Source organism: Natrix helvetica (genome assembly GCF_964273705.1).
Source record: "Natrix helvetica genome assembly, chromosome: 7".
Classification (NCBI taxonomy): Eukaryota; Metazoa; Chordata; class Lepidosauria; order Squamata; family Natricidae; genus Natrix; species Natrix helvetica.
This window is the reverse complement of record NC_138558.1, coordinates 17,488,892-17,509,131: the sequence shown is the minus strand read 5'-3', so window position 1 is coordinate 17,509,131 and position 20,240 is coordinate 17,488,892. Positions and strand designations below refer to the sequence as shown.

Sequence of the window (20,240 nt, the reverse complement as noted above, 5' to 3'; positions counted from 1 at the left end):
AGGCCTTGAAAATATTTACAGACCCCTCACATCCTAGACATAAATTGTTTCAACTCCTACCTTCAAAATGACGCTATAGAGCACTGCACACCAAGACAACAAGACACAAGAACAGTTTTTCCCTGAACGCCATCACTCTGCTAAACAAATAATTCCCTCAACACTGTCAAACTATTTACTAAGTCTGCATTAATATTACTATTAATCTTTTCATAGTTCCTATCACCCATCTCCTCCCACTTATGACTGCAGGACGGTAACTTGTTGCTTGTATCCTTACGATTTATATTGATATTGATTGTTTCCTGATTGCTTATTTGTACCCTATGACTGTCCTTAAATGTTGTACCTTATGATTCTTGACAAATGTATCTGGTATTTTTATGTACACTGAGAGCAAATGCACCAAAGACAAATTCCTTGTGTGTCCAATCACACTTGGCCAATAAAGAATTCTATTCTATTCTAAACCCTAAAGTTGACACTGGTTTTTTCTTTTTAAATTTCGGAGCCTAAGAATATGAATAAAATACTTGCTTTTATCTGATTGGGCACATGCAGAGTTGCCCTTTTTTATCTTGACTGTTTAGATCAAGGGTTTGACAGGGTGCATTCAGCAAGTTGAAAATCCCCTCTAACATCAGGATACAGAGTCTCTGCCTTAAAAGAGACAGTTACATAGAGTCTCTGAGAAAATCCCTGAGGAACTGTTCTTCAATCAGCGCAATAACTTTCATCACCAACAATTCTTTGATTGCCCTGAAAGATGCCTTTTTATGGGGGCGGGAGGATAATCTTCTTGGACATGAGAGCCTGTTAAATCAATTAAGTAAAATTGAAGTAAAATCATGTTCCTCAATAGTTTCACTTTTACATGCAGGGTGAGGTCCATTGAACAATGCTATCAGGTGGTTGAAGTTCGAATGCCATCTTCATCTAAATATAAATCCAATAAAAACAAAACAAAAAACAAACAAACAAACATGTGAATGATACTCAAACTTGCTCATTACTTTGTCATTTCTGGGTTAGTATAGCCTTTATTGTCATTGTACATCGTGTATACAATGAAATTGGTTTTAGCCTCACTGGTGCAATCCATGACAAAAGATACAAACAACATAAATAGTATAAAGAATAATCCCTATGCAAGTAATTAGGGGGGAAAAAAGAAAGAAAGAAAAAGGAAAACTAGTCATACGTTTCCGCATGTGCGTAGAATGATTGTGGTTGTGTTTAAGTGTCTGACAGCCCAAGGATAGAAACTATTTTAAAACCTATTTGGCTGGCTATGCTTCGATATCTTCCGCTGGATGGTAGAAGTGTGAAGAGACACTGACCAGTGTGTGAATCAGGGATGGGTTCCTGCTGGCATTACTACCAGTTCGGTGCCTGAGAACCTTTGTACTCGCATGCTCACACACACACCAGATGTGCATTCCACGCACGTGCGCATTTACACTTTAAAAGGTCTGTGCATGCGCAGACCATTAAAAAAGGGAAAACAATTACATTTCTTCAATGAAGATTGTTGTGTGCATTTGCAGAATAGAAAATAAAGATGGCAGTGTCCAGGATAGAACCTGTATAGTCACTTGTCTGCCCAAGCTACTACCTATTCGGCTGAACCGGTCCGAACGGGTAGGAACCCACTTTTGGTGTGAATCATCTCTGAGTATCTTCCTTACTCTGTTAAAACAGCGACACCTGGCAATGTCATCCAGTGGTGTTAGAAGCAACCAATATTTTCTTGTGCCAAATTGATCACTGTCTGTAGTGCCTTCCTGTCTGCAGCAGTTAAACCAGCGCACTATACTAGTATATACATATACATTTCACTTCTCATCCAAGAAGCTTCTTCAACTCTGAAGAGTAGTATATCTGAAGAGCTGAAGAGGCTTCTTGGATGAGAAGCAAAATGTCTTCAAAGAAAAACCAGGAAGTCTAGTTGCCTCTTGAAAAAGCACCTTTGGGATTGCTGTTGCTGTTTAAACAATGGGAGATTTTACTTTTTACCCATGCAGTTCTGTCAGGCTCTAAAAAACAGGTAAAACTTTTAAGACTCTTCTAAGAAGTTTCTTTTATGGGTTTCCCAGGTATAGGCAAAAATCTTGCCAAGCTAAAGAAGGCTACTTGCACAATTAAACATATACTAGTAAGGACAGGCCATCTTAAGTCTCTTTCTTCCACATAAACTGCTGTCTTTTGTTACTCTGCAATGCATTCCCTCCCTCCCACAACATTCCATCACAATTTCTGTCTTAATAGCCAGAACATTCTATCTTTATGCCTTTGACCATTATATCATGGTAACTGGTATTCAAGTGCTATTAATTTTTATTTTGTATGATTGCTTTATAGATTTTATATACTACAGCCTGTCTAAAATCTTAAGGATGTTGGGTGGGACGTATATTATAATATAATATAGTTATATTAAAACAAACAAATGCATACACATAAATGTTTAGCATCTTCAAGGACACGTTCACTCTTCCTCTTAATTACTAGGCAGACACCTAAGGGACAAGATGATCCAACTTTATTTGTTAGCAACTAAATAAATTGCCTTTGTGGATCCTGTCTTAAAATGACTACCATTATGACATAAATTAAGAGCCCAATCCCACATTTATCAAAGCTGTAAACATACACATCAGAGGCTTAGTCGACAATAATTAACTCAATTCTGTTTTATAAAAGAACTGGAAACAGAATTCTACAGAACCAATCCTTACTTAACCCCACCCTGAGGATTTGAGCATTGATGGAGCAACATTCCCAGTTCTGTGCCTTGTGTGCATGTGCCAGTCCCACTCCATGGACTGCTTTCCTGGATTTCGTGTGTACCTGTTGGACTCAGTTATCCAGTGACGGTTGCAATCCGGACCTGTACATCAGGGGTGCTTTCCCAGGATCTGTTTGGGCAGGTAGTACTCTTCCATACATGCGTAGCAAATTGTAGCTATTTCTTTTCTTGCCTGGCAAAAGTATGGCGTGTTATCAGTTGATGAAACACCCAATTGATCTCAATTACTGCTAATTAGTGGTAAGATGGGATTGACAAGGACATCCAACATACTCCTTTCTGTTTTAAACCAATATGGCACATATTTTAATATTCAGCGAGTTTTAAAGAAAAGACTCCATTTGGATGAGGAGAACAAAGAATATTATAAATCACAATTTCTGCAATACAAGCTATCACTTTTTCTTTTATTCCTTCTGCGGAAGAAAAAAGCTAGGGGGAAAAAAATGAGGAAAATAATTCACGGTAAAAATGGGCAGACTCCTGCCTGGCTTTGCAAAATTACTTGTTCCTCTTGCATGCAAAGTCATGCCTGCATATTTCAGGGAGGAGGAAAAAAAATACCGATAAGAAGGTCATTTTATCTGTAATTTATTTAACATTCTTAACCATTGAACTTTCTTTCCAAGAATTATAACAAGCCATGCATCATCATTTAACTGTGGTTTGGCCAGATAACCATCTCAGAAATAAATGACAAGATGGAAATCAACCCCATACGGATTTGCAAATGAATACTGCATAGGATTGTTTTTTGAAGGAGCTTCTCTTGTGAATTCTCAAGAATTCAACTCCTTAGCTCCTCACTTAATCATTTCTATTTCTTCTCCTTTTGTTTGGTTTAAAATACAAATAAAAATGAAGGATGAAATATTTTGGAACATATTAAAAAAGGCAGAATATTATATTCCCCTAAATGGAGAAACATGTTTTTTTCAGAGACAAAAAGCAGCCCCTGTCTCCCTGCCCCCCAGCAGAAACTGAGGAGGCCACCTTTTAAAAATCCATTCAAGACGGGATATTTTGAAAGAAAGGCAGAACGGTAGGATTAGAAGCAGTACAGAGCAGTCCAAACTTCACCTGGGGAACTCAGATAAACAATATCTGATAACAATAAGCCAGAGGTTGACAAAATTAGCTTAGGCAAGAACCTAGGGTTTGCATTTCCTCTTTTGCATATAGAGCCCCTAGATCAGGGGTGTCCAAACTTGGCAACTTTAAGACTTGTGGACTTCAACTCCCAGAATTCCCCAGCTGGCTGGGGAATTCTGGGAGTTGAAGTCCACAAGTCTTAAAGTTGCCAAGTTTGGACACCCCTGCCCTAGATACAGTGGGCTCCTGTCGGTTCACACTGGTTCAAGCGAACCGGTAGTTAAGATTTTGTGCAGTTAGGTGAACCAGCAAATCCCACCATCCCGACCCTGCTCATTTTTTTACCCATTTTTTGGCCTTTTTTGTCCCATTTTGGGCCATTTCTGGGGCCACAAATGGTCCAAAAGACGGCCTGAAAACAACCTGAAAAAGCCCCAAAATGGCCTGAAAATGTCCCCATAACAGTCCGAAAAACAGAGGTAGGGCCAGTTAGTGGTGGGATTAGCCCCAACCAGCTGAATCCTACCTCTGCCTTTGAGGCGAGTGGCTGGGTGGCGGGGCTGGGTGTGATGAGTGATGTCACCTACCCAGTCACATGAACAACCGGCAACGCCTACCCAGCATAGAATCAGTTGTTAAGTTATTCAAGTCCCAACACTGCATAACCCCTACATGACCCCATAGGAATCTGACCGCAGCCAATACAATATAAAAGGACATGTTCTTGCACAGGAACAGGAAGCTCAAATACAAAGCCCAAAGACGTTATAACCCCCCCCTCTTCCACTCTCAACTCCATTTGTTCAGCTGCCCAGAATCACACGTGATTGATGGTTCTGCTTCATCATTAAACCATCTTTTCAATCAGCCTCCATGTTTCCAGTGTCTTTCTTTCTCCCAGCTTGGAACTGAACCAGATGGATTTTTCTTCCAACAATTTAAAAGGGATTGAATGCCTGACCTCCAGGAACAACACAGTGGGAAGGAAAGATCCATATGTACTGCACACCAATCAGACAGACTGCTGCTGAAAAAGAAGTTCATTCCTTTTTTCCTTTTGCTAAAGGGACATGTTTGACATCTACACGTTAGTCTGCCGTGGCAAGTATTCAGAAGGAGTTTAATAACACTTTCCCCCAACTTAACAAATGCTATTAAAAGGCGTGAGCTGTTGTGAGGACCCAAAGCTGTTTATAAAACTTACTGGGTTTTGCTGGGTTTTTCCTCTTTTTACTCAACCTTTATAGGAGGAAGAAGGTATTTTGGATGTGTTTGCCACCTTGAGCTATTTGTAAAAATGATAAAGGGGCGATATAAATAAATAAACAAATATCAGGGGGAAACGCCAAGATGCAACTATTACTTTCATATCCTGCTTCCGGGTATCTGTGATCTGTGAAAATCACAGCAGGAGATAGGCTGTTGGGTTAGTTGAGCCTACGGTTTTATACTGAAAAGGGTTTCTCTGACTTTAGGCTCCAAGTTCCTAATATGTCAATGTGTCTGGTAACATTTCCCTAAGACTCCATTCATTAGTGGATTTTGTAATTAAACAGAATAATTAGGAAACCAATGCATCACCCATAAATGTAATTTAATAAAGTTTAGGAACACTTTATCACCAGGGTGTCAAACTCAAGGCCCACAAGCCCACTCTCAAGCTTCATTTTTGCTGGCAGAGGGCTTCAACAGGATTCCCCAGCTCTGCCCAGACCCCTACAGGTGCCAGTGACACAAGCAACATTGAGTTGGCTACCCCCACCCCTCGCCAGTCACACACCCCCAAGGTCCCACACAACCCTGATGCAGCCCTCAATGGAATCGAGTTTGACACCCCTGCTTTATCATAATTAAAGCAATATAATACTTCAGACTCACATCTCAAATCTCGCCAGGTCTCACTGCTTTAGCAGAGTAAGGAAGATACTCAGAGATGATTCACACCCTGGTCAGTGTCCCTTCACACTTGTCCCATTGGGCAGAAGACATCAAAGCAGAGCCAGCTGAACAAATAGGTTTAAAAATAATTTATATCCTTGGGCTGTCAGACTCTTAAACACAACCACAGTCACTCCATGCGCATACGGAAACGTCTGACTATTTTTTCTTTTTCTTTTCCTAATTACTTGCATAGGGATTATTCTTTATACCAGTGGTGGGCAACCTTTTTTTTCAACTGAGCCAAATCTCGCCAAAACCACGATTGAAATTTATTTTGAGAGCCACATTTTTAAAACCAAAAATACATAGGATGGTACACTGTTTTTAGTTTCAATAAACTCTGGCATTTGAAGCACGCAAGTCTTAAAGCTGTCAAGTTACAAGATCCTTGCATCCCTAACCCTTTAGGAAAAAAACCCCAAGGGGTCTTCAAACCTGACAGCTTTAAGACTTGTGGACTTCAACTCCCAGAATTCCTCCTCCAGTCATGTTGGCTCAGGAACTCTGGCATTGAAGCATGCAAGTCTTAAAGCTGTCAAGTTGCAAGACCCTTGCACCCCTAACCTTTTAGAAAAAAAAAAACCCAGGGTCTTCAAACCTGACAGCTTGAAGACTTGTGGACTTCAACTCCCAGAATTCTGAGAATTGAAGTCCACCAAGGGCATCAATCATATTAGCCCAGGGATCTGCAAAATTGGCTCTTAAGACTGGTGGACTTCAACTCCCAGAATTCTGAGAATTGAAGTCCACCAGTCTTAAAACTGCCAACTTTGCAGACCTCTGTGTTAGCCCAAAGCCTGGCGCTGGGCGGGCCTTGCTCCCCCATTGGTGGAGCCCCAAGAAGTGAGGAGGGAGAAAAAGAGACGGAGGCCAAGGAGCTTCCCCCCGCCCCCTCCCAGCAAAAATCTAACCGGGGAGCCGGGCAGGCAGTAGCAAATTAGCCGATCACGCCGTGTGGGCAGTAGCAAATTAACCAATCACGCGGCGTGATCGGCTAATTTGCTACTGCCCACCCGGCTCCCCGGTTAGATTTTTGCTGGGAGGGGGCGGGGGGAAGCTCCTTAGCCTCCGTTTCTTTTTCTGCCTCCTCGCTTCTCGTCCCCGCCCGACTTCAGGATCCTCCCTAATCATTGTGGGTCGAAAAGAAAAAAAGGGAAAGGGGCGCTTGTTTTGAAGTGCCCGAGAGGAGGGAGGGGAGCGGGCGCCCGGCACACAGAAGAGCCGCATTAAAGTGTGTAAAGAGCCGCATGTGGCTCGTGAGCCACGGCTTGCCGACCACTGCTTTATACTATTTATGTTGTTTGTATTTGTTGTCATGGATCGCACCAGTGAGGCTAAAACCAATTTTGTTGCATACATGATGTACAATGCAGAGGTGGTATTCAGCAGGTTCTGGAGAACCAGTAGCGGAACATTTGAGTAGTTCAGAGAACCGGTAATACCACCTCTGATTGGCCCTGCCCCCATCTATTCTCTGCCTCCCGAGTCCCAGCTGATCGGGAGGAAATGGGGATTTTGCAGCAACCTTCCCCTGGAGTGGGCAGGGAATGGAGATTTTACAGTATCCTTCCCCTGCTATGCCCACCAAGCACACCCACCAAGCCATGTCAGGCCCACCAAGCCACTCCTACAGAACCGGTAGTAAAAAAATTTGAATCCCACCACTGGTACAATGACAATAAAGACTATACTAAAAGTGTTCCAGAGCATTCAGCAATATGACTATAGCTTCCCCCTAAAGTACCTTAAGACCAAAAACAATTCTACCTTTCCTTGGGATGACTTGGCAGAGCTTGCAAGATCTTAGCAAACATCTCTGAGGTGTTGCAGGTAAATGCTACCTACCATTTGTCTTCCTATTCATGCCTGTGCTTTGGAGAACAAACCTGAAGGCACCAGGCACCCCTGATAATCTGGCCTCTAGTCTGTGTTGTGGCCCGCCAGCCGCCAGCTGAGCTGGCGGCAGACTCGGACCATGAGGAGGTTGGGGAGGAACTTGGGCCAGTTCTGAAGTCTGGGGAAGGCTCTCATGGATGCTCTGTGTTGGAAACAGAGGTAGAGCCAGGCCGTCTGACATTTCCCAGGTGCCTTCGGAGTTGGAGACAAGTGGGGAGGATGAATAGCTGGGGCCTGTTGCAGAAGCACAAATGCGCAGAACTATTAGGAGAGGAGAACAACCCGAAAATACATCAAATTGAAGAGGAAAATATGTAATCATAACAACGGAAAGAGGGAAGGGAGAGAGGAAGGAAAGATAGCACGGGACCTAGTTACTTGCGGGATCGCATCCTCCCACGTACATCCCTGCGGCCAATTCGCTCACACAGGGAGGGACTTCTCCTGGTGCCGTCCACTAGGCAATGCCAGCGGGCGACACCGAGGAGTAGGGCCTTCTCTGTGATGGGCCCAACCCTCTGGAATGACCTCCCCCCCGACATTAGAACCACTTCTGACCTCCGCTCCTTCCGGCAAAAACTGAAGACCCACCTGTTCCGATTAGCAGGCCTGGCATAATTCAACTGTCCCTCCTGGCAAATGTATTATATCTGGTTATTTTAGGGATTTTTTAATTCACTGTATCTGTTTTTAAGGGTTTAACTTATAATATATTGCTGTGTACAGTTCTTTTAACTGCATTTTAACCTCCTCCAAGTCAACCATCAACTGTACATATTTAATTTTATTGTATCTTGTTATATTTTGTATGAACTGTACACCGCCCCGAGTCCCTTTTGGGAGAGGGGGCGGTCTAGAAGCATTAAATATTATTATTATTATTATTATAAGAGGAGGAGAGGAGAAGAGAGGAAAGGAGAGGGAAAGAAGAAAGGAGAAAGGAGAGAAAGACATGGAAAGGAAGCAAAAGTAGGAGAGAGGAAGGAAGGGGAAGAAGAGGGAAGGAATGGGGGAGTGAAAGGGGAAGGGGAAGAAGAGGGGAGGAATGGGGGAGAGGAAGGGGAAGAAGAGGGGAGGAGAGGGGAGAGGAAGGGGAAGAAGAAAAGGGAAAAGAGAGGAAGAAAGAAGAAAGGAGAGAAGGAGAAATGGAAGGAAAAGCAGGGTTGTGGTAAAACAAGATGGATGTACGGGATGGCAGGGAAAGCAATCCCAATTTTATATAAACTTTTAGATGGAGAAATGAATTGTTATAAATTTCAAAAGATAACACACAATATTAACAATATGAAAATGTATATTTGTAAATGTATGTATGAAGAATGAAAATAAAAACCATTTTTCAAAAAAAAAAAGGAGAGGAGAACAACTGAGGACAAGGAGTTGACTCGGGAAGAAAGACACACATGGACGCTGAATGCCCCACCTCCCCCTGGCTGGGGAATAAATAGGAGGAAAGGGGAGGGGTGGTTTCAGGAAACAACCATTCGGATTTCTTTCGGAAGATTTGCTTATCGTGGTTCGTGTCTCAGAGACGGCTTTCCAGAACATAATTTACAGCTTTGCGATTGGAAGCTCCTGGCCTGGCAAGTATCCCAAGGAACTGATAAGGTCTGTTATGGCAATTAACACTTTGAAGGATTATTGCCTGGACTTTTCCAGACAATAATTCCAGTAATTCACAAGATCTAAATAAAGAGGGTTTTTTCGGGACACTGAGTCTGTTTCTTGGTTCTGCTAAGGCTGGGTCAGAACAGTCTGAGATAGATCGTATCCTATTAATTGGAAAAATATAGACAAAAATAAGCTTTTTTAAAAAAAAAAAAAAGAAGGGAAGCAAGCATACCAATGCATTTTCTGTGTTGTTTTGAGATTTACCATTCTCAGAGTGACATCCTTTTTGGGAGAAAAAACATAGTGTGACCTCAATATTCAAATCTGCTCCCAAATCCTCAAAAGCTCTGGGCATCCCCCGCATTAGATTTCCTGATATTCTAAAGAATGTTCAGCGTTTAAGATGGTTTAAAAATGATTGAACAATGCAAACCTATTTGCTAGTACGGCAGTGGCGAGTTGCAGGCGGTACGCCCCGGTACTGGCGTACCGGAGCCTGCCGGGAGCATTGGGTACCGTTCCAGTACACTGCTCTGGAGGGCCCATCCTAGCTCCTTACCTGTATTTGAGCTCTTTGGCGCTTCCGCGCACAGAGCATACGGCGCCTGTGCGATGCTCCTCCAAGTAGCTGGAGAGTCGCGCAGGTAAGGACACATGCACATGCATGTGCATGCGTGCTGCACCCAGGCATGTGGGGGACGCTGGGCCCCATTGCACCGTACCGGTTGCACTGGGATCCGGAACCCACCGCTCTAGTACGGGTTTCTTTTTAATGCCCAAAGTTTTCAACTCAATCATCATGTGCTATTTACTCTTTCTCATATTTAGTAAATATGGACCAATTAAAATAAGACATGCATAATAAGGGCACAGAAATGAGATGAACATTCTTTCCTTTTGTCAAGGGAAAGTGTTTTAGTAGATAATAATGGGAAGTTCATTCATCAGTGGAAATGATTTCTCTTAACTGCAATTTTCTTTGAAAGTGGCAATTTAAGGAGACATATATAGCAAAGACCATTACATCAGGCCACGCGGTGGCTGACTCCTTTGTTTTAAAATGTGCAGACAGTTGCAGTCAATCAGTGAGAGGTTTGCCTGTTCCAATCACCCCTTGGCTGAATGCAAGAATATTAATTCACACGAGCAATTTGGCCGTTTGTAATGTCAGCTTGGAGTAGAGGTTCTTAGAGAACACTATTGTAAAAGACTACACTAAGAAGTCCTTTAGTTGATTTTAAACAGTTTTCTTATAAGCCTGATTTCCACTGATTTAAATTTGCATGCAGTAGGTAGTTTGGAATACCTTCCGTAAACTGACAAGGCGATTCAGAAATGTTTTATATCAAAATATTTTTTATTTGTTTTACTATTTCCATTTTCCCTTTAAACATTAACAGACTTCACAATGGATTGAGAATCAGTGTCTCCACTAGAGCTGAATCTAAATTAGTAAAGCAAAAACAGCAAGGGAGGGTGAATATTTTACTCAAACTTCATCAAACCCACAATAAGTTGCCCAGACCTAATCCACATATCAAAGGGTAAGGTCAGTAAACACAAATAGAATTAATTAAATTAGGTTCTCCCAAGGGAACTGCATTTTCACAAGAATAAATATCATAGATGGCAGGTACCTACACACATCCATGCCCCTCAAGTGTCACCCTACAATCAGCACTTAGACACTTTCACACCCAGAACAAGCTCCCCTATTTAACTGTGTTTAAATGGCTTCTATTATACTGCCATAAAATGGCTTCTACTGTACTGCCTTAAAATGGCTTCTACTGTACAGCGCAGTGGAGTTGCCATAGTAACAGCTTCACAGTACTCCACAAGGAGGCTCCCACTGATAAGGGAAAAAATCCAGCATTAGAAATTACGTTTGATCCGGTCGTTTCCCCCTATAGACAAATACCCGGACAAAGCCGGGTTATCGGCTAGTATGGAATAAAATAAGGGGGGGGGGTTGATAGTGCTTTAGTAACCAGAATCACCAAGTAGTTTGTCACTTTTCAGTGTAAAATTACTACTGTGTCATGTTTGAGATCAATTGTTGACAGTGATTTCTTAAATGAACACGCCAATATTTAAAACTTTCCGTATTGCCTTGGTTAAGATGTGCCAATCACAATTAATCACGGAAGGTTAGTTATTCTAAAACAAATAAAGCCCCCCTCCATACTTCTTCTGCAGAATAGAAAGCAGGTGAGGAATGAACACAGAAGTTAGATTTAGCTTCCTAGCCAGTCAATCTGTCACTGGGAATTACCATATTTCCCCCTCATCCTAATTCTGAATTCACTGAGAGTAGTAAACAATTGGGCTTCTGCTCATGCAGTTTTTTGCTAGATTCAAATTGAATATGAAATGCAGGCTGACATTATAAATGAATCTCCTGAGCTGCCCTACTTGAATTCAAGGCCCTTTGTGCCTTAATTATTCAAGCATTCTGTACATTCATATATTTCAATATGAACGCCATTAAATTATTGTTCTCTTCTTTCCAGCCAAATGAAAGCTTGTCTTCCTTTCAGCTGTTCAAAGGAGATACATCTCCCTTAATTCTGCTCGGCTTAAAAAGGACTGCGATAGAATATATATTCAAGATGAAACACAATTTTATTTTGTAAATATGAGGCTGTGTTCAGCAATTACAGAAAATATTAGAACCATTACCTTGCAGAAACTGCAGGAGATGACTTCGAAAACAGGGAAGTTTCTAATTTTGCAGATGTAAAAACACTGTGCATATTGTGATATAGCTTTGTAGGGTTTTTTTTTGGTTTAGAATAGAATAACAGAATTGGAAGGGACCTTGGAGGTCTTCCAGTCCAAATCCCTGCTTAGGCAGGAAACCCTATAGCAATTCAGACAAGTGGTTGTGAAATCACTTCTTTTAAACTTCCAGTGTTGGAGCATTCACAATTTCTGGAGGTAAATTGTTCCACTGGTTAATTGTTCTAACTGTCAGGAAATGTCTTCTTAGTTCTAGGTTGCTTCTCCCCTTGATTAGTTTCCTTCCATTGCTTCTTGTCCTGGCCTCAGGTGCTTTGGAGAATAGCTTGACTCCCTCTTCTTTGTGGCAGCCCCTAAGATATTGGAACACTGCTATCATGTTACCCCTTGTCCTTTTTATCAAAATAGACATAGTCAATTCCAGCAACTGTTCTTTGTATGTTTTAGCCTCCAGTCCCCTAATCATCTTTGTTGCTCTTCTCTGCACTCTTTCTAGAGTCTGTTTGTTTGTTTGTTTGAACAGAGAAGGCAAATTGTCAAGAGAGGGCCGTGTTCAGATCCTGAACTTCAATGGAAGTAACTTTTTGTGCACACACAGGAATCACTCCTTTCCACTGGACCAAAGTCAGTAGCTGCAGCACTTAATAGAAATAAATCCTCAGTTTCAAGGTTTTATATATATAGCTATATAAGACACAGCACATACTTATTTCTTTGAGCATTGCCATTGCCTGCTTATTATTCTGCCGAATTTCTCCTGTTGCTCAGTTGAACAAATGTGCAGAAGAGGAGGAGAAGGTGACTAATGTGGGTGAATAAACAAATGCCAGGTGAATTGTGTGATTGGAATGGTCTGTTCACTCAGTCGGGGTAAGGACTATTTAAGATGCACTAGAAAAGGCAGCCCAGTGTTCTGACCTAGGCTTCACCAAATCATGAAACAGACTCCTTGTCCCGAAAAAACAACCCTTTTTATTTGGCTAATGTGAATTCCTAACATTTACATCCATCTTTCAAGGATGAATTGCAAACACAGACCTTATCTGTCCTTGGATAGTTGCCAGGCCAGTAGCTTCCAGACACAACGCTGTACAAGGAAATACTAGGCAAGGAGTCTCTCAGATAAGCAAATCTTCTCACTAACGGACTAATTGTCTCCTGCAAACACCACTCCCCTTTTACTCCTTTTTATTTCCTTTGGAAGGGGCCATTCAGCATCCCCTTGTGCCTTGACTCCTGAGTCGACCTCTGTTCCTTAACTGTTCTCTTCTCCTGACAGCGCTGTGCATGTGGACATTGGGAACAGGCTCCAGCTGTTCTTCTGCCCCACTGATCTCTGACTCCAAAGGCAGCTGATAACTGTCGGACGGCCCTGGCTTCATCTCTGCCTCTGACACAGAGCCTTCATCAGAGCCTTCCCCAGACTCCAGGACTGGCCCATATTCCTCCCCAACCTCCACACTGTCTGAGTCTGCCACCAGCTCTGCTGGCCACTGGAGGACCACAATACTTAGTGAGGAAAAAACAGCCATCTCAAGCAAGTGATAAATGGGAAACTCTGTTGCACAGAAACCAGTTCAGGAGATTTTGACCATCCTATAGATGAATTCCTTCTCTGTTATTTACAATACAATACAATAGTAGAGTTGGAAGGGACCTTGGAGGTCTTCTAGTCCAACCCTCTGCTTAGCAGGAAACCCTATACTGTTTCAAACAGATGGCTATCCAACATCTTCTTAAAGACTTCCAGTATTGGGGCATTCACAACTTCTGGAGGCAAGCTGTTCTACTGATTAATTGTTCTGTCAGGAAATTTCTCCTCAGTTCTAAGTTGCTTCTCTCCTTGATTAGTTTCCACCCAATGCTTCTTGTTCTGCCCTCAGGTGTTTTGGAGAATAGTTTGACTCCCTCTTCTTTGTGGCAACCCCTGAGATATTGGAACACTGCTATCATGTCTCCCCTAGTCCTTCTTTCTCTTAAGCTAGACATACCCAGTTCCTGCAACCGTTCTTCATATGTTTTAGTCTCCAGTCCCCTAATCATCTTTGTTGCTCTTCTCTGCACTCTTTCTAGAGTCTCCACATCTTTTTTACATCGTGGTGATCAGAACTGAATGCAGTATTCCAAGTGTGGCCTTACCAAGGCATTATAAAGTGGTATTAACACTTCACGTGATCTTGATTCTATCCCTCTATTTATGCAGCCTAGAACTGTGTTGGCTTTTTTGGCAGCTACTGCACATTGCTGGCTCATATTTAAATGGTTGTCCACTAGGACTACAAGATCCCTCTCACAGTTACTACTACTGAGCAAGGTACCATCTATGCTGTACCTGTGCATTCCGTTTTTGTTGCCTAAATGTAGAACCTTACTCTTTTTACCATTGAATTTCATTTTATTAGATAGTGCCCAATGTTCAAGTTTGTCAAGATCCTTCTGTATCTTAAGCCTATCTTCTGGAGTGTTGGCTATTCCTGCCAGCTTGGTGTCATCTGCAAATTTGATGAGTTCCCCATTTATTCCCTCATCCATCATTTATTGACCCATCTATTTGAAGATATTGTTTTCCAAAGAGCAAATGTTGGTAATCTAGTTTTTATTTCAAGAAGAGAGCTGAGTATACTGGATATTATGTTCCAATTTTCTTATAATTTGGGGGTAATTACTGCAATATTAGGAGAGTGGAAAGCACAGCCATTATCTGCAATTTTATTTTTAATGGTTAATGATAAGTTAACATCTTTCCGAGGACTTGTAATGCTTGACATTTTACCTGAATTAATGCCTCTCTATCGCCGATGAAACTGAAACAAACAATGTCATTGCTTGATTAGAAAGCACAAGAGATCTTTATGGCTTGAAAATACTTGCATTGACTATAAAAAGGAAAAGTTGAATTTCTTATTCAATTTTTTTTTTACTGATTTTCGGAGCTCAACCTTGCATATCATTCAATGGGAAGGAAGGAAGGAAATTTGTGAAAAATGGTCATGTCACTTTTTTCAGTGCCATTGTAACTTCGAACAGTCACTAAACAAACTGCTGTAAGTTGAGGACTACCATATTTTCGGAGTATAAGACATACCTTCCCCCCCCCCCAAAAAAAAGAGGGTGAAAATCTGGGCGCGTCTTATACAGTGAATACAGCATTTTTGGCCTCCTGAAACTCCGACCCTTCACAAAAATGGATGTCCAGAGGGTTTGGGAGGCCTGTGAAGTGCTCCTAGGGGCGGGCAAAAATGAGCAAAAAACAGGCAATGCTCGTTTCCCATGCCACCCCCACATCCCAGGAGCAGTCTACAAGCCTCCTAAAGGCTACGCATGCCCCTTTTTTGACAAAAAATGGGCCCATTTTCACAAAAAGGTAGTTTTTTGCTCATCTTTGCCCCCCCCATCCCCAAGGAGCACTCTAAAAGCCTCCTAAAGCCTATGCATGCCCTTTTTCTGGCAAAAGCAGGCAATTGTTTTGCTTGTTTTTGTCCTCCCAACCCCCAGGAGCACTTTGCAGGCCTATCAAACTCTCTGCATGCCCTGTTTTTCTGCAGAGTGCAAAACCTTTTTTTTTAAATTGACCTCTTCAAAATCTTGGTGCGTCTTATACTCCGGTGCGTCTTATACTCCGAAAAATACGGTACTTGAAATCCACCCACTGCATCATGAGATCCATAGACGTTTCTTACCTTGCTGCACGAAGGATCCATACACAAACCACATGGAGTTGTAGAGGGTTGTGGAGGTCATCGATCCCATCTGAAGCCGCGGAGGATTAAGCCAGTTGAGAAGATAGACCAAGAGTCCAACAAGCAGCACTGTGCCAGCGATGCAAGCCCAGAGGGAGAGGTCAAACGGTGCCAGGCAAGCAAACATATCCATGGTCTTTTCAGCCTTTTGCAGCAAGACCCCCACCGAGTAGTCCATGTAGCGCGTTGTAAAATCGACCACGTTTTCCCGGTCTGGTGTAATCGTCAATGCAGAAATGCCTATATCAGCTCTCTAAAGGAAAAGAGACAGAAAATTCATTTCGCTTAGCAAGAGGGGAAAAAAAAGCATCGCTTCTGTCTGATTTACAGCCTCTGGAACCTCTCTTGGAAAAACAGTTGCCAAATTTTGCTTCCCTTGCAGTTTGCGTGTAATAACCCGGGGAGCGAGTAGGAAGAAAACAGACAAAAAAGGGGGGAATGAACGACCAGATGAATTCATGGAGGTCACGTTTAAAGAGGTTTTAAATTGGCTCAGAAGAAGAGCATGTTTCAAATAAAGATAACCTCGAGAAGAATTTAATTTTTTAAATTATTTTTTAACAATTAAAAATTTATTAATTTTTGATTTTTTTTAAATTGACGCCAAACTATATAACTGAGAAAAAATTGAAAAGTTCCTTTCAATAGCCTGTTGATTCAGAGTTTTGCCCAGCAAAGATTTTTAATGGACTTCTCTGTATTATTACATTTGCATAACACCAATGTCTCCATTTATATGATCTTTATAATGGAACAATGTGAGAAACCCTACAGTTTGAGAAATAAAGCTCCTTCTTTGACTATAAAATAACTTTTGTTTCGTTGCTGTTGCTATTGTTGTGCTATTCTTATTCTATTAGCAATTGCCAGTTCCAAAAGACATAAAAACCTAAACAGCAGCACTGGGTTATCAGCTAGTCTTGAAAAAAGATGCACACACTTTTTTTGCCTTTGAATCAAAACATATGAAGAACGGTTGCAGGAACTGGGTATGTCTAGTTAATGAAAAGAAGGACTAGGGTAACATGATAGCAGTATTCCAATATGCCAGAAAGAAGAGGGAATCAAGCTATTCTCCAAGGCACCTGAGGACAGAACAAGAAGCAATGGATGGAAACTAATCAAGGAGAGAAGCAACTTAGAACTGAGGAGAAATTTCCTGACAGTTAGAACAATTAATCAGTGGAACAGCGTCCCTCCAGAAGTTGTGAATGCCCCAACACTGGAAGTCTTTAAGAAGATGTTGGATAGCCATGTTGGATTTCTTCTTAGTCATAATGTTAATAGAATCATGTCAGGTTCACCCACTGCACTAAACCATGGTTTGTTCGACTCTACTTTTCAATAAATAGCAATAGCAATAGCATTTAGACTTATATACCGCTTCATGGTGCTTTTACAGCCCTCTCTAAGCGGCTTACAGAGTCAGCCTATTGTCCCCAACAATCTGGGTCCTCATTTTACCCATCTTGGAAGGATGGGAGGCTGAGTCAACCTTAAGCCGGTGAGATTTGAACTGCTGAATTGCAGCTAGCAGTCAGCAGAAGTAGCCTGCAGTACTGCACTCTAACCACTGTGCCACCTTGGCTACAGGCAGATAGCTGTTTTCTCTAGACTGCAAACCATGGGAACAGGATTCATATATCACTAAGCCAAGATCAAGTAAGGCACACTGCAGCATAGTATGTTGTATGAATTGAATCCTAAAACAATATTAAGAAGTCGTTTTAGGCAAACTCTATTCTGAATTTCGGAATTCTAACCACATCTAGAGATCTCTAACATCTGTCAATCCAGTTTCTCCACATTCATAACAACTGCTTTGAATCTTTTTTTATTATGAGGAAAGTTTGCCTAATGACTAGCAGAAATTGGTTGGCTGCCAATGATATTGGTCCAATCTGGGCTTGATTGTTAAATCCATATATTATATCAACAGGAAGAGCAAAATGTTTAACTTTGATTGAATAATGCCTGGTAGAATTTGTTGACACAAATCAATACATTTTGTCTACTTAATTTTTTTACCACTATGTTGCAAAAGAAATATTTCCCCCTTACCAATTTAATGAAATATGATTCATTTCCAAAATGTGCTTTTTAAAGGCAAGAGAACTTGTCCCAATGGAGTGTGGTGTACTTGAACTAATGAAGTAGCTAAGGAACTTTCAAGGGACTTGGATTTCACTATTGTTCTAGGGACGCAGTGGCTCAGTGGCTAAGATGCTGAGCTTGTCGATCAGAAAGGTCAGCAGTTTGGCAGTTCGAATCCCTAGCACCGCGTAACAGAGTGAGCACCCATTACTTGTCCCAGCTTCAATCTAGATAATAATATCAATCTAGCAGTTTGAAAGCATGTAAAAATGCAAGTAGAAAAATAGGAACCACCTTTAGTGGGAAGATAACAGTGTTCCGTGCTCCTTTGGCGTTTAGTCATGTCGGCCACATGACCACGGAGACGTCTTTGGGCAGCGCTGGCTCTTTGGCTTTGAAATGGAGAGTCGGGAATGACTAGCACATATGTGTGAAGGAAACCTTTATCTTTACTTTTACTGTTCTATATCCAGTGTCTGTTGCCTTCCCATATATCAGTTAATCCGAAGTTCCAGATTCAGTTTAGGAAATGTGGGCAACAAGGAAAGCTACCACTCCCATTCATGTTGGAGGCACCTTTTAAGGGGCTTCCAGTTTGAAAGGATTAGCTGTCAATGAGCTGAAATGAATGATGTGAGCTCACCCCATCCCGCAGCAGCTGGGTTTCGAACATGCATTTGCTAACCTCCAACCCAGAGTCCTAACCATATAAGTCACCCAAAGGAACTTTGAAAATGACAGAAAGACATGTAACAAAGCCATAAGAATTACGTTACCACAAGCAACTAAACTTAGAAACATCAACAAGAGAAATTTGAAATAAATTCTTACGACTAAGCTTGAAAAATGGAAACTTATTTCACAAATTTAGGAAACTTCCAGGCACATTTCTGTATGGCATTAGCTTTCAACCCAAGACAGACACTTGAAGCCATTTGAAGACACTTCAAGGCATTTATTACCAAGGAAAAACAGCTGGGTGCATCAGAGGATGAACAGAGAGAGGTAGCTGTTTCTTCAAGTACTGTCATTGTCTCTATAGCTAACTGGTAAACAAATTCTATTGCCCTGCAATTAGCTGTATCATAACCCTAATGGAGAATAATAATAATTTCCTAAAACTTTATGATGGAACGAATGGGTAAGGCAAGAATATCACCATTGTTAGAATCAATGTCTCCACATCCACGTCAATCTGCCCCCACCAAAGAAAGCTATTGTCCATGATAGCAAATGTAAGCGGGAAGTTAGAATTGAGAAGAGCATTTCATCCGTTTTCCTTCCTAATGACAGGTAACCACTTAGTCAGCTCTGTATTTGAAGCAATTTTATTTAAGTCAAGCTAAATTGGTCAATTTGAAAATAGCTGAAGAAATGGAAAGAGCAAACAAAAGAAACAGAGGGGAAAAAAATCTACCTAAATGCTGAGTTTCAAAGAAGAGCAAGGAGTTACCTCTAAGTAAGCAATGCAAAGATGATTACAGTTGAATGGGAAGACAAAAGTCTTATTTAAGACAATTACAGAAAACCAAGGTAAAAATTTATGTAAGATGGAATCAGTGGTGGGATTCAATTTTTTTTACTACTGGTTCTGTGGATGTGGCTTAGTGGGCGTGGTATGGCTTGGTGGGCGTGGCAGGGGAAGGATACTGTAAAATCTCCATTCCTACCCCACTCCAGGGGAAGGTAACTGCAAAATCCCCATTACCTCCCAATCAGCTGGGACTCGCGAGGCAGAGAATAGATGGGGACGGAGCCAGTCAGAGGTGGCATTTACCAGTTCTCCGAACTACTCAAAATTTCTACTACCGGTTCTCCAGAACTGGTCAGAACCTGCTGAATACCACCTCTGAGATGGATGTGATAAAAAAACAAGGTAAATATCTCCAGCAACATCAAACAAAGAGAATTGTCTGGATCCCAATGATAAACAGTCTTATCTAAGGGGATTGGGGAAATTTACTTTTTTATGGCACCTGCTGTTTGGAAAGACATCCTGTTAGATACTAGCTTCAGCTATAATGGTTTCCACCAAGGTCCTCTGTTCCGGCGGGAACAGAGGTTTAATCTCATTGGTCGAAGGGTCTGACAGCTCCCTATAAAAGGGCTGCTGTCAGACTCAGCCTTCGCTGGATTGTACATAGTTGCTACTGAGTTAATAAAGAGCTGTTGTTACCGTTAGCCTGTGTGTGCCTTTCCATTACCCGATCTAACACATCCCACAGAGTTTCATAGAGCCCTTATGCTAATGACGTTCAGAAAGTTATTAAAACTTGGTTGTTCTCCCAGGTCTTGGATCAGGAGTCCCTATTACA

General features: G+C 41.6%; 1 protein-coding gene across 2 annotated transcripts in view; it reads right to left on the bottom strand.

Annotated features, from left to right (window-relative positions):
* The window catches only part of GRID2 (glutamate ionotropic receptor delta type subunit 2), a gene marked incomplete at its 5' end in the record, with an annotated part of 1,118,477 nt that overhangs the window by 183,071 nt on the left and 915,166 nt on the right, over nt 1-20,240 (bottom strand). For both annotated transcript variants that reach the window (XM_081960469.1, XM_081960470.1), the window contains one exon: nt 15,772-16,084. In XM_081960469.1, coding sequence (XP_081816595.1) covers nt 15,772-16,084 — 313 coding nt within the window. The remainder of the gene's footprint in view (nt 1-15,771; nt 16,085-20,240) is intronic.